The 15,880-nt window shown below is 36.0% G+C and overlaps 1 protein-coding gene across 3 annotated transcripts in view; it reads left to right on the top strand.

Moving 5' to 3' along the window:
• The window catches only part of LOC138175799 (inositol 1,4,5-trisphosphate-gated calcium channel ITPR2), a 529,022-nt gene that overhangs the window by 344,198 nt on the left and 168,944 nt on the right, over window positions 1–15,880 (top strand). For all 3 annotated transcript variants that reach the window (XM_069106292.1, XM_069106291.1, XM_069106293.1), the window contains exons 38-39: window positions 3,684–3,786; window positions 4,443–4,630. In XM_069106292.1, the coding sequence (XP_068962393.1) occupies window positions 3,684–3,786; window positions 4,443–4,630 (291 nt within the window). The remainder of the gene's footprint in view (window positions 1–3,683; window positions 3,787–4,442; window positions 4,631–15,880) is intronic.

Genomic DNA, 15,880 nt, shown 5'->3' with positions numbered 1-15,880 from the left:
TATAGACATATGTATGTATAAATAAATATATAGGTTTATATTCCCTTCAACTCTTCTCATACTGAGAAATGTTTCATTTGTTACAATTATTGTTTTTCCATGTAGGAATGTAAATAGTTCAACTTTGATAAGTTCTGTATGATTTCTTTTCCCTGTTTGCCTTCTCATGCTTCTCTTGCTTCTTGTATCTGAATGTCAAATTTTCCGTTCAACTCTGTTTTTTTCATCAAGAATGCTTGAAAGTCCTCTATTACACTGAATGACCATATTTCCCCCTAAAATATAGTACTCAGTTTTTCTGGGTAGGTGATTCTTGGTTTTGATCTCAGTTCCTTTGACCTCTGGAATATCATATTCCAAGCCCTTTGATCCCTCAGTATAGAAGAAGCTCCTGTGATATTCTGATTGTGTTTCTACAATATTCAAATTGTTTCTTCCTGGCTGCTTTTAATGTTTTTCTTTTTGGGATTTTCTTTATTTTTCTTTTTGGGATCTTTTTCAGGAGGTGATTGGTGGATTCTTTCAACCTCTATTTTGCTTTTTGTCTCTAAAACATCAGGGCAGTTTTCTTTGAGAACTTCCTGGAGGATGATTTCTAGGTTCTTACTTTGATCATGGCTTTCAGGTAGTCCAATAATTTTTAAATGATCTCTCCTGGATCTATTTTCCAGGTCAGTGGTTTTTCCCATGAGATATTTCACATTACCTTCTATTCTATCATTTGTTTGGATCTGTTTAACAGCATCTTGATTTCTCATAAAGTCATTTGCTTCCATTTGCTCCAATCTAATTCTAAAGCAATGATTCTCCTCAGTGAGCTTTTGAGATTCTTTTTCCATCTGGCAAATTCAAGTTTTTAAGGCATTCTTCTCCTCATTGCTTCTTTGAGCCTCTTTTGCCATCTGAGTTAGTCCATTTTTTAAGGTGTTTTCTTCAGTCAGGTTGTTGCCTCTCATTTCATAATTTTCTTGCATCATTCTTATTTTTCTTCCCAATTTTTCCTCCACTTCTCTTATTTGCTTTTCAAAATCCTTCTTAAGGTCCTCTATGGCCTGTAACCAGCTCATAGTTTTCTTTGAAGCTTTTGGTGCAGTAGTTCTGACTTCACTGTTTTCCTCCTGTTTCATGCTTTGATTCTTTTTGTCCGCAAAATATGAGTGCAAAGTTGGGTTGCTCTATTTACTTTGCTCCCCTTGTTTGCTTATGTTGCCACTCAATTACTTGACTTTTGGGCTTTTTGTCCACAGTAGGACTCTGCTACCAGACAGGGGAGCTTCGTACCAAACACTGGGGTTTTCTCAGCTGCCGAAGGTATTAGTTGGGTGCCCTTTCTGAAGCCTCCACACATTTTGGCAAGCTGGTCTCACACCCCAGGACCTCCACCCTAGACTGCAATCCAGATTCCAGCAGGTTAAAACAAGAGCGATTACCCCTTGGACTGGTTGCTTGATCCCCCTACAAACTGCAGACCAGGAGCTGAAGCTGTCATGTGGTGGCAGCTGCATGGCCAAGCCTCCTCATTGGCTTCTTGCCCCAGGGGCAGAGGCTGACCACACTCCCAACTACTGGATCCCAAAGTCCACATTGCCCTGACTTCTCACTTTGTCCTGACTATCTATGGGTTGATAATTCTGGAAATCACCACAGCTGCTGGTGATCTGAAGTCCTTCCAGCCTGCTGCTGGTCAGGCCCTCCCTGGGGCTAAAACCTTCGGCTCAGATGGGGCTGGGATCGGCTCCCAGAGTGCTGCCCTGGCCGATTCCTGCTTGGCTGTCCTCAGCGGGAGGTTAGCTTCTTTGTGTCATTTTGTGGGTTCTGTAGCTCCAAAGTTTATTCAGTCACCTTTTACATGAATTGGAGGAGGTGTGAGCCAGAACCCCGTGGAAGTCCTGTTTCTACTCCCGACTAGTCTTATTTCTAAGACTGATATTTGGCTTTTCTGTGGTCATGTGGTTTATTAAAACATAGTAAAAAAATGTCATGCTCCTCCAATCCTCTATTCCTTTTTGACCTGAAAGAGTAGGAAAGGTCAGGAAGGGGAATTACATGTTGCGAATCCTCCAGGACTGGCTTTGCAAGTAGTGGAGAAAGAATGGGGAAATGCTGATGGTGAGGATGTAACCCTGGCATAATCTCATCAGCTGATAAAGTTTCACATCAAGTGTCAGTTTAGTCCAGTTCAGTCCTTGCTTCTCATCTGTGATCTGTCTGGCCACCCTAGCACCTTAATGTTCTCTTTACCCAAGTACCTCTGCTTCCACAATGTGACTTTCTAGAATCTATTCTACCTTTCTTCACTGTGCCCAACCTCATGCTGTGGAATTAGAGATTCAAATCCTTCTCACAGACAACATCATCAAAAAGCAAAGAAAGAAAGGGCTGACAAAAAAAATAATCGATCCTTTTGGAAGTTTTTTTATTGGTCTTGTATGGTGAACTGGAAAAAGTGCTAAATTTACAGTCATAAGGCCTCAATTTGAATACCAGCTCTGCTGCTTACTACCTATGTGACCTTGAGCAAATCACTTAACTGCTATTGCCTCTGTATTTCCTCTATAAATTGAAAGGTTCATCTAGATGGCCTCTTAATTCTCTTCCAGCACTAAATATATAATCTTGTGTATCAGTTGGGTTTGGAAGCTACTTAACAGCACTGTTAAATAAGGTTGCCACTACACAATCCTTATTGCATGAATAATTTTCAGTATTTCCTTTAGAGGTAGTACCATATCTCAGTGCTATCAATATAGCCAGTGCTACCACCCTCACCTCTTGTAGTACATCATATATTGACAGAGTTCATTTCATTGAGCTGTTTCACAATCAGTAATATGAGTTTTAAATAATATAAACTTTATCTTAGGGAGAATAATTTTTCATTTTATAGAAAAACTGATGAGATTTTATATTCACAATGCCTTCTATATAAAATTAAGCTAAACTACCCTGCTATCCTCTCCTCTTCCCTTCTCTCCTTTCCTCATATCCTCACAAGCATCTATTGTCTATCTAAATTGTTATGTATTTACATGTAAGTACACATACACACATACATGTCACACACATGAGAAATAATGTGGCAGTGTGAATGGAATCCTGGACTTGGAGCCACACAGAAAGGTGCAAATCCTGCTTCTAATATTAGCTGCATGACCATAGACAAATCATTTAACTTGTTTATGAACCTTCAGCAATTCTGGAGCATAAACTGAGAGCTGGAAGGGATCTTTGAAGTCCTCTTGTCTAATCTCATTTTATAGGTGGAAAACTGAGGCCCAATGGGGTTTAGTGACTGGCTCAAGGTCACACATGTAGCACTTTGTGGAGCCAAATTTTAAATCTAGCTCATATGACTCCAAATCTAGCATCCTTTCTATTATTTCATGTTCTATATCTGTTAGTTTGCCATTTGTAAGAGGATCAACAATTGCTTTATAATTTTAGAGGGAATTGCCTAGGGAACTGAGGGGGTAAGTCATTTGCCCACACAGTACATGTCAGAAATAAGACTTTAAAATCAGGTTTTTCTTAGTCTAAGGCCAACTTTCTACCTCCTATGCCATGCCACCCCTTTCCCCCATTTTCTTAAGCATCAATGTCATCATAATATGGTTACATTTCTTATTTTTATTGTTTAAATGAAATAAATAAATAAATAATAGATCTTTCCACCTTTTTTTCAGGGAAACACATTAAGGAAAATACTGTTAAATCGTTATTTTAAAGGTGATTATGGGACTGGTGTGAATGGACATCTATCAGGGACCTACAGCAAAACTGGGCAAGGTAAAAAAAATTTAAAACTGGTAGATAATTCAGTAATTTCTTAAATTTCTCTTTCAGAAAATTTGAGGTGTATATTTATGTTATTCCTGCTCTAGAATATTGACATTGATACTTTTTTAAACATGGCATATAACATAATATTTTCATAAGGAATATGTACAGAGTGCCAACAAAAAATCATCTTATTGAATTGTGGGCTCATAAAATAATCAGAACTACTCATAGAGACTGATGAATTTTTACTATTTTTCTTTTAGTATATTATTTGAATTGCAATACCATGATTGGTTTTAATAAAGTCAAATTTTACTTCATTAAATTATTATTTAAAATGTAATACTTTGAATGATCAGGGATTAACTTACGTGCTTTATGACATTGGGTTATGAGCTTTATTCCCTATGCCAAAGTTTCTTAATCTGTAAAATGAAAACAAGTAGTTTCCAATTTTTGTGATGAGTATTATTTTCTCTGTGAAACTATTTTTGCTTATTGGATATAGTCTGAGAATAAAAAAATTGTTTTTGAAATTTGATTTTAGTCAGATTTTCTATGTATGTTAAATATAAGGAGACTTGTTATTAAAAATTCACTTTTTTAAATTTTGGAAAGTTGTAATTACTGGCTTTTTAAATCTACATGTCCTCTGCGCACAGGAAACTTTTCTGGACAAGATTCAGATAAGATGGGAATATCAGTATCTGACATTCAGTGTCTTTTGGATAAAGAAGGTGCATCTGAACTTGTCATAGATGTTATAGTGAACACCAAAAATGACAAGATTTTTTCTGAAGGAATTTTGCTTGGCATTGCATTGCTTGAAGGAGGAAATACTCAAACACAGGTACTCATTATTTGCATCTTATTCATTATTGTATTTTCTTTTCTAATCTATTTGATAAAATGGAAAAGTGTCATTTTTCTTTAAGTTCTATTTTTTCTTCTTGGTACATCATCTATATGTTATTGTTATTCTTAGTGTACTTTATTCATTAAAGTTATCTAGATATCTTCCTTCTAAATATTATGCCGCTATTTATTCATCACTTTGGAAAATGGCTAGATTTCTTACAACATAATAAAAATTTGCCTTTTTCTTTCACTTCAAATTAAACTTAATCTCATATATAAAACAGCAATTTCTGTAAGCACCCCAAAATCACTGGAGTCAATTTTATAGTTATTTTGATGTCTCTTCAAATCAAAGACTGCCTGCAGTTCAGTGGAAAGATCCCATGTATCCCACTTATTATCTATGTGATCTCAGGCAAATCATTCTCTATGTTCAGTTTCCTCATCTGTTAAATTAGGGGGTTGGATTAGATAATTTCTCAGGTCCATTCCCACTCTAAGATTGTGATCTTTATATAAAAAATGCACTGCATAATTTGACATTTTAAATACTTCATTATTAGAATTAAGCTTATAATACATAAAAGAATGAATTTGTCTAAGGAATGAATTTATATTGTGAAATAAATATTTTTGTTGCCATGTTTGCTATTTTTGTCTTGTGGAAGTATAATTGTGGGAAATAACATCAGCTTAATTTATTCTTAAGTACAGGAGGTTGTTTCGACACTATAGAAAAGTGTAGTATTCTTCCATCCTTCTGCCAGATTCCCCACTGCAGCTTGGCTTTTGCTCATCTCTAATAGGGGAATCTGCTGATCTTGTTCCAGAAGCTGTACTTTCCACTTCAAGGATCCAGGTGGTTTCTGGGAAAACAACCCCAGGCTCCTTGCTACACACACAAATTCTGCTCAGGATGATGTTTGTCTCTTTCCTTTCCTTAGCCCTGCCCTGCATACCCCATCAGAATATACTACTATAGATTGGCAGACACATGGCCATTATAGAATCTGTTCCTCTGAAACATGGAGTGTAAAAGCAACAATATCTTCTAAAGATTTTAAGAACAAGGACATTTATATTCAGTCAGATATGCTGAAAAGTGGAATGTAGTAATTTCAACAAATGATACAGACTCTTATTTTATTGTATTCGTTTTCATATGTTCCTCATTTTAGCCAGACTTGCTATCTTTTTCCTAATTTTATCCTATGCATTAATGGTAATTGTTTTCAATATGAGAATATACTATCTAAAATTCCTTGCCTCTTGAAACTTCTTTTTGTTTTTCAAGGCACAAATAGGTGTCATGAATCTTTTCCTAGTCTTTCCACTTGAAAATGTCTCCTTTAAATTTTGCTAGAGTACATTGCCTAACCCTCTCCCCCACTCCCCACCATGTTATTCTATTTATTTGTGTATGTGGAATATCGCCATTTTCCCCCTCTGCTTTCCCTCTTTCTAGGACATTATAAGCTTCTTGAAGGAAGGGACTGTGTCCTTTTCACCTTTATATGCTTAGTGCCTAGTATAATGCTTTGCACATAATATTAAGTAGGTACTTAGCAAAATTTTTGTTGAATTGTTTGTATTTGGCTTGGAGTTTTAGTAGAAACAAGAAAGTTCTACAATAGGCCTTTCCTTCATAGAATCATAATAGATTTAGATTTGGAAGGGACTTTAGAAACCATCTAATCCAGCCTTCTCATTTTATAAACGAGGAAAGCAAATTCAGAGAAGTTTGACTGCTCACCTGAGGCTCACCCGAGAACAAGTTGTACTGTGCACCATTTTGCAGAGCCAGGATTCAAACCCATAGTATCTGCCTCCCAATCTAGCACTTTGTCCACTACATTGTGCTATCTCCCATCATTCATAATAGGTTGAATTTGAAGGTCTTACTGCAAATATAGTTAATATAAGTCTTGAATGTGTTTTATCAAACTAGTGAGATGAAGTTTGAGTGATGTGTTAGGAGGCAGAGGATCTGGTGTTTGAATCTTGCTGATGTTTTTTACCGGTGTAGCCATGGTCAAATTATCTAATTTTTCTGAAGCTCAGTTTCCTCATCTGTAAAGTGAATGTAGTGAACTAGATGACCTTTTAAGCCTCTTCTGACCATAAATCTAAGAACCTATGATCCTAATTTTATCTCCAGATCATAATATTTAAGATGTCTTGCTTCCTTTGTACTTCAGACTCTGTTGTGTGTCTAGTTCATAAGATTATGGATTTAGAGCCAGAAGGAACTATAGAGATCTGGTCTAAGCCTCTCAAAAGTCCACAAAGGTCAAATTAATCGCCTAAGTTCAGGAAGTAGGTGGCAGGACCTTAGTATTTGAATACAAGTCCTCTGATTCCAAATCTATCACCCTTACCATGATAAAGAATTATTATGAAGAGAAGTTAACTCTTATTACCTTAGCTATTCAGTAACACTACTGGTCATTGTCTTGGAAAAAGTGAAGGGCAGTAATGACTGCAAAATACCACTGCTTCCTAATTTAAAAAACCAACTTTTTCAAATAATCTATGCTGAAGCATAGATTCCATCAAGTAAAGTTTGCTCTGTGAAAATAAAGAGTTGCTAACCAAGTCCTTTAGTTTGAAAACAGTCCAATTTTCAACTGTCTTCAGATATTCAGCCTGATACTTTCCAAAGGCATTGCCTAAGCAAAAGCAGGACCTTTAGAATGATTTTCTAGTTTACTTTTTTCTGGGGCAAAAAGTTCTCCAATTAGTCCTAGATAGGAGTGTCTCTCTTTGGCATTTCTTCTAAGTTATCTTTAGGCATCCATTACATTCCTCCTAGTTGCAGGCAACTGATTTTGAATTTTGTCTGAAAAAAGCTTTAACAAAATACAGCACTCTTTTCTGTTAAAACATTAGAAAACATGTTAAGAAATAGACCTTTTCTTGTAATGTTAAATCGTACATATTTAAAACAAAGATGTATCATTATTTGTGAAAGAAATGAATTAGAATTCTTTCCAGTAAATTCAGAGGGGAGACAAGGATATCCATTGTCATTACTTCTACTTGACCTAGTGTTAGAAACTCTGGCTTTAGCAACAGGATAAGAAAAAAAGAAATTAAGGAAATAACAATAGATAAGGAAGAAAGAAAAGTAACTTTTTTTCTGATGACATGATGGTGTATATAACCTCAAAGAGTTAACAAAATAATTTAACAATAACTTCAGCCAATTGCAGAATACAAAATAGGTCCACAAAATCACCAGCATTTCCACATAATACCAATAAAGCAAGGAGGAAGAGATAGAAAGAGAAGTCCCACTGAAAACTAGTATAGGGTCTATGAGTACTGGGGAACCTGCATTCCAAGACACACACACAAACCGTATAAATACATCCATGATCAATTGTACGCAGAAATAAATAGCTAAATAATTAGAGAAGATTAACTGCCTATAATTAGGATGAATAAATGCAATGAAAATGACTATACTACCCAAGTTCATTGATTTATGCAACACTATGCCAATTAAATGACAGAGATTTAGTTGATAGAACTAGAAAAAATAATAACAAATTCATATGGAGGAAAAAAGAAATGGGAACAAACAATGAGACCCAACAGTGCCTCATACATAGAGTGAATAGAGTGTCAGACCTAAAGTTAGGAAGACCTGAGTTCAAATGTGTTCTCAGACACTTAATAGCTGTGTGATCCTGGCCACGTCATTTAAACCTGCTTGTCTCAGTTTCCTCAACTCTAAAATGGGGTTGATAACAACACTTGCCTTGTGGGGTTGTTGTACAATGACTAAATTAATTGTGGCATATGAATATGATGGATTAGTACTGAAACAAAAAAATAGATGATTTTGAAAAGTCATAGAAAAACTTATGTGAACTAAGTAGAGAGAAGTAAGCAGAACCATAACAATTTATACTATAATATCAATAGTATAAAAATGAACAGTTTTGAGTACTTTTATCTACATATAAAGAATGAAATGAACAGAACCAGCAGAACAATTTATATGACAACAGTACTGTAAAAATAAAACAAAACACTTTGAAAGCTGTAAGAACTTTGATTAACACAATGACCATTCTTCATCTCAGAGTACTGATGATGAAACATACTATTTATTAGAGAGATTATAAAATGAGACATACACAGACACACATATATTTGAATATAGCCAATGAGAGAATTTGTTTTCATTGCCTATGGATATTTGTTATAAGGAGTTTGCTTTTCTTTTCTTTTTTCTTTTAATACAGTTGGGGCAGTAGAGAGAAAAAAAGTTTTCTGTTAATTTAAAGAAATAGAGAAGGGGGACCTGCTATAGATGTGAAATGTTACATTCTCTTCCAGATGAGGTCACTATTATTAGTTTTACTTAGGTATTTTACTTTGTGACAAAAGACTTCACAAAGTAAGATTTTACAAAATTTACAAAATTTGTAAATGTAATATAAAAACAAATAAAAACTTTAAAATGTCTAAAATTGTTTGAAAAACTTATATGCACTTTAAAAAAAATTTATTTACTTTTAGTTTACAACATTCAGTTCCACAATCCCTTGAGTTTCAAATTTTCTCCTCCTCCCTCTCCTCACTCCTTCCCACCATGGTGGCATGCAATCAAATATAGGTTCTACAATTACCTTCACATTAAACATTAGTCAAAATGTAAAGAAGGATTATAACCAATGGAGTAAACAATGAAAAAAAAAGGACAAAACAAAACAAAACACAAAAGAGATAGAGAGCAAGTCGTTTGCTTCAATCTGCATTCAGACACTATAGTTCTTTCTCTGGGTGTGGATATCCCTTTCCATCATGCGTCTTTGTAGTTATCTTCTAACCTTGCATTACTGAGGGGAGCCCAGTCTGTCAAAGTTAATTGTCACAGATACGATGTGTCTGTAATTGTATACAAAGTTCTCCTGGCTACTCTCCTCACTCAGCATCCATTTATATGTCTCTCCAGGTTATTATGAAGTCCATCTGCTCCTCATTTCTTATAACACAATAGTATTCCATTACATTCATATACCACAACTTGTTTAGCCATTGCCCAGTTGATGGGCATCCCCTTGATTTCCAATTCTTTGCCACCACAAAAAGAGCTGCGATAAATATTTTTTAACATACGGGTCCTTTTCTCACTTGTATGATCTCTTTGGGATACATCCCTAGAAGAGCTATTCCTGGGTCAAAGGGTATGCACTTACTTATGGCCCTTTGGGCATAGTTCCAGATTGCTCTCCAGAATGGCTGAATCAGTTCACAACTCCACAAGCAATGCATTAGTGTTCCAATTTTTCCACATCGTCTCCAGCGTTTATCATTTTCCTGTTTTATCATCTTAGTCAATCTGACAGGTGAGATGTGGTAACTCAGAGTTATTTTGAGTTGCATTTTTCTAATCGATAGTGATTTAGAGCATTTTTAATATGTTTATAGATATCTTTAATTTTTTCCTCTGAAAACTGCCTGTTCATATCCTTTGACCATTTATCAATTGGGTAATGACTTTTATTCTTATAAATTTAACTCAGTTCTCTGTGTATTTTAGAAATTAGACCTTTATCAGAGACACTGTAAAAATTCTGTGCACTTTTGAAAGAGCTGAATTTACTTTGCTGAGAATTATCAATACTAGTTCTAGTTTCATTTACATTTTTCTGTGATACTCTTTGGATGGTTTATTTTTTTATTTTATTTTTTAAATTAAATTTTATGTTTATTTTTATTTTACATCATTCATTTCCATAAGATTTAGAGTTACAAATTTTCTCCCTGTCTTTCCCCTACCCACCACCCCAAAACATCAATCCCTTTCTCCTCCCCCAATCTGCTCTCTCCTATATCCTCCCTCATCTCCCCTCTGACTTTCCAGTAGGGAAAGATGGATCTCTATACCCCAGTGCCTGTATATCTTATTTCCCAGTTGCATGTAAAAAAAAATATATGTTTTAAACTTTTGATTTTAAAACTTCGAATTCCAGATTCTTTCCCTTCTTTCCTCATCACCCACCCTTACTGGGAAGATAGACATTTCAATATAGGTTGTACACATGTAGCTATGCAAAACATTTCCATAGTGGATATATTGTGAAAGACTGACTATATTTCCCTCCATTCTATCCCATTCCCCACTTGTTCTATTCTCTACTTTGACCCTGTCCCTTTTCAAAATTGTGTGTTTCTAACTACCCTCCCCCACAATCTGCCCTCCCCTCCATCATCCCCCCTCTCATCCTCTTCTCCCCTGCTCTCCTGTAGGGTGAGATACCCTATTTTGTATGTATGTCATTCCATCCATAAGCCAAATTCAATAAGAGTAAGGTTGACTCATTCCCTTTTGCCTTCCTGTTCTTTCCCTCCATTGAAACAGTTTCCCTTGCCTCTTCTATATGAGATAATTTACCCCATTCTGTTTTCCCCCATCCCCTCTCATTATATTCCTCTCTCACCTCTCAATTTTACCTTTTAAGTATCATCATTTCCTATTCAATTGATCCTGTGTCCTCTGTCTATGTATACCTGTACACATATATACACACACTCACACATGTATTCATACTCCCATATACCCTCCTATATAGACATATATATGTATGTATACATATGTGTATATATATATATATATACATTTATATTCCCTTCAACTATTCTCATACTGAGAAAAGTTTCATAAGTTACAATTATCGTTTTTCCATGTAGGAATGTAAATAGTTCAACTTTGAAAAGTTTGCTATGATTTCTTTTCCCTGTTTACCTTCTCATGCTTTTCTTCCTTCTTGCATCTGAATGTCAAATTTTCTATTCAGCTATGGTTTTTTTTTCATCAAGAATTCTTGAAAGACCTCTATTTTATTGAATGACCATATTTTCCTCTGAAACATGATACTCAGTTTTGCTGGGTAGGTGATTCTTGGTTTTAATCCTGGCTCCTTTGATCTCCAGAATGTCATATTCCAAGCTCTTCAGTCCCTCAATGTAGAAGCTGCCACATTTTGTGTTATCCTGATTGTGTTTCCACAATATTTAAATTGTTTCTTCTTGGCTGCTTGTAATATTTTATCCCTGATCTGAGAACTCTGGAGCCTGGCTATAATATTCCTAGGAGTTTTCTTTTTGGGATCTTTTTCAAGAGGTGATCAGTGGATTCTTTCAACCTCTTTTTTGCCCTCTGGTTCTAAAACATCAGGGTGATTTTCCTTGAGAATTTCTTGAAGGATGATTTTAGGTTCTTTTTTTGATCATGGCTTTTAGGTAGTCCAATAATTTTTAAACTTATCTCTCCTGGATCTATTTTCCAGTCAGTGGTTTTCCCAATGAGATATTTCACATTGCCTTCTATTTTTTCATTTGTTTGGATCTTTTTAATAGTATCTTGATTTCTCATAAAGTCATTAGCTTTCATTTGCTCCAATCTAATTCTGAAGGAATGATTCTCTTCAGTGAGCTTTTGAGATTCTTTTTCCATAAGGCAATTTTTAAAGGCTTTTTAAGGCATTCTTCTCTTCATTGGCTTTTTGAGCCTCTTTTGCCATTTGAGTTAGTCTATTTTTTAAGGTGTTATTTTCTTCAGTCAGGTTGTTGACTCTTTTTTAATGATTTCCTTGCATCATTCTCATTTCTCTTCCCAATTTTTCCTCTACTTCTCTTATTTGGTTTTTAAAATCCTTCTCAAGCTCCTCTATAGTCTGTAACTAGTTCATATTTTTCTTGGAAGCTTTTGGTACAGGAATTGTGACTTCATTGTCTTCCTCTTGTTCTATGCCACAGTAGAACTCTGCTTCCAGAGAGGAAAGCTTTGTCTGAAATCGTTGGGGTTTATGCAGCTGCCGGAACTATTAGTTGGATGCCTTTTGAAGCCTCCACCAGCTCTGGCACCTGGTCACACACCCTTAGACAGCAATCCAGATCCACGCATGTTAAAGCAAGAACGATTACCCCTCAGAATGGTCACTTGGTTCCCCTATGATCTGTAGACCAGGAGCTCTGAAGCAGCCACATGGTGGCTGTGCCTCAGCTGCTTCTTCCTCCTGAGGGCAGAGGCCGGACTGCACTCCTGGACCCCCTGTTCCCAAAGTCCACACTGACCTCTCACTTTGTCTTTGGCATTTATGGGTTGATAATTCTGGAAAACACCACAGCTGCTGGTGATCCACTCTTGCCACGTCCCTGCAGCCTTGGCTGGTTGGGGCCACCCTGGGGCTAAAATTGTGGTCTCAGTGGGGCTGGGGTCTGCTTCCATTGCACTGCAATGGTCCCTTCCTGGCCACCTGCCGGGCTGCCTTTAGCAGAAGATTTGTTTCTCTCTGTCACTTTGTGAGTTCTGTAGCTCTAAAGTTTGTTTAGAGTCATATTTTATAGGTATTTGAGGTGGTTATGGGGGGAGTACATGGAGTTTTCCTTCTTCTATGCAGCCATCTTGGCTCTGCCCCCCCCCCCCCTTTGGATAGTTTAATTGAGCATTTATTTAGTTCTGACAATATATAGCATATTGGACTATTCAGTGGGGCTACATACATTGAAATGAAATAGTTCCTTCCCCTAAGGAGATTACATTCTACTAGAGACATATAGTATGAACACAAGTTGTTGTTAGGTAATTTGAGAAAGTCAACACAAAGTAATTTGAAGAGGGGATAGTGTACCAATAATTCAGATGATTCCGAAAGTTTTTGTGTAGAAAATGCTAATTGAGTTGAGTCTTGAATAAAGAAGTTTCTGAGAAGCAGTGGTGATGAGAGATGTATTTTTTGACATGAGGAGTAGGCTATACAAAAGTACTGGTCAGTTTGTCTGGAATATAGAGCACATGAAAGGGGCAGAAGAATTGATGTGCACTGCATCTGGTAAAAGTGATTAGAGCCAGATTGTGGAGAACTTGAAGCGTTTGTCTTTTCTCCTAGTGGAGGTAGTCACTGAAGTCTTTAGAATAAGAAAGTGGCATGGTTAGACCTGTACTTTAGGAAGGTGATTTTGGTAGTAGTATGGATAATGGGTTAGAGAGAAGAGATACTGGAAGCAACAAGTCCCATGTAATGAGAGTAATGAGAGTTTCAACTGGAGTAGTGATAATATGAACAGAGGCCAATGTGAGAGGTACTGTGGAAGTAGAATTGACAAGATTTGGCAACTGATTAGATATAGGAGTTTAGGAAGAGTCAGTAGAGGGTACAGTGTGGTGTAGAGGAAAAAGCGTTCGATTTTTTAGTGAGAAGACCTTGCCCAGTGTCACCTAACTTCAGTGGGTCTCCATTTCTTTTTCTGTAAAATGGAGATGTACTAGATGATCTTTACAATTCTTCTAAACTCTAACTATGTGATCTTATGACAGGATGTCACTGTTATATTTCAAATTATGGTATGTGGTATAATATCCTTAAAATGAAAAACCACAACATGATGGAAAATTTTTTTAAAGTTAGAACAAAATGCTTTGGAAAATAGACTTCCTGTTTTCTAAGGACCAACCTAATTAAATATGAAGAGGCTTATTTTCAGTAGGATGACCACAAGAGAAATGGAACCAGAAGCATAGCTAGCATCAATCTTTTCCTCATGGATTTTACTCTGTGAGGGAAAACAAACAAGTTCCACTCTCACCCCTACTTGTAGAGGCTGAGGACACCCCACCTTGGGTAGCTGTCCAGGAGAAAAGGAGTATGTTGCTGCAGTGGAGGATTTATAGATTGAGGAGAGAAGCTTGAGATAAGCTAATGGGGATATACAAAAGAGACCAAAAAGACAAAAAGTCCAAAAATGAAAAGGTATTTATCTGGGGTATAAGGACCCACAAAGAATATCATAATAGAATTTGGGGGATTGTGAACTTGCATGGGAAAAATTGAATCTTTAATTCAATATCATTGATTTCTTTTGTAATTATATTTATTTTATACATTTTAAAGCTTTATTCTGAGAGGTTCATAGGCTTCACCAGACTGCCAAAGAGACACAAAATGAACTATGAATAAAAGGGAGACAAAGTGATACTAAAAGATTAAACATTCGTAAGATAAACCAACAGCAGGATTCATAAACTAGCTAGTATTGTTGTACAATGGATAGAGAGCTAATTTTGCCATAAGTTTGAACTGGGTTCAAGTTCCACCTCTTATACACGTTGACTTTGTGATCTTGGGCAATTCACTTAGCCTCTCATTGCTCCTTCCACTGTCCATGAATATAAATTACGAAATAGTTCCTTATGTTCAGTGGTACAGGTAGTTTCCTCACCAGGAACTCCCTAAACAAAGTCAGAGGAAGAGAGAAACTCGTAAATTTTTTTTAGAAAGACCTCAATCTATCAATCAGTCAATCTGAGTCAAAACCCCCTAATGAAAAATGATAATTCTGTGCATTCCTCAGAAATCATGGAACAACTCCAAAATAATGCAAAATATACATAACACTTTTAAAAGAAGATAGGAAGAAAATTAGGACAGAAGTCAGCAGTCTCAAAGCAGAACTAATGAAGACAAATAATAGACAACTGAGAATGTATCTGTGATGAAAATTCTCTGTAAAGTAGTAAAGACAATGACGGATTTGGAACTCAAAAATATGGAAGTGGTAGAAATTTTAGCAAAAAAGAAACAAAAGATAACTTAGTAAGGACACATGAGTTTTATACTAGCCCAAGAAAGTTACCATGAAGTAAGCCTCATCCATAGGGATCATGAATTTTAGACATGGTAAGCACTAAAACTGAACAGGGAGTTGTTACTGGTAAGATAATCATCCTTGAGTTAGTTGTCTGTATGTGATTATACCACCAATTTATTAGAGCAAAGATAAAAATTCATAACAAACTAGAAGAAAGATTAAAAGTGAGGAAAAGATATGGAATGTAATTAAAACCAACTCTAACCTTATGGGTTATTTATGACAAAAATATGATATTGATGGAGGAAAGAGTAGAGACACTAATTATAATAATTTCACATAAATTTTTTTTTTAAAGCAATTGGGGTTAAGTAACTTGCTCAAGGTTACATGGCCAGTTATTCTTTTTTTGTGCGGGGTGCCGAGTATCTGAGGCCGGAACCAATCCCAGGACCCAGTACAACAGCCATCTCTTTTTTTTTTTTCTTTTTTGCTTTTTGGAGGGCAATTGGGGTTAAGTGACTTGTCCAAGGTCACATGGCTAGTTTTTGTGTTAAGTGTCTGAGGCTTCACATAAAAATTTAACTGAAATAAATCAGTTGACATAAATAGGAAACTAAGGAAACCTAAAAACTGT

Source organism: Petaurus breviceps, unplaced genomic scaffold (genome assembly GCF_028583685.1).
Source record: "Petaurus breviceps papuanus isolate PSGF00001 unplaced genomic scaffold, PetGlider_PUasm1.0 79, whole genome shotgun sequence".
NCBI lineage: Eukaryota > Metazoa > Chordata > Mammalia > Diprotodontia > Petauridae > Petaurus > Petaurus breviceps.
This window is presented reverse-complemented; position numbering and strand designations above follow the sequence as displayed.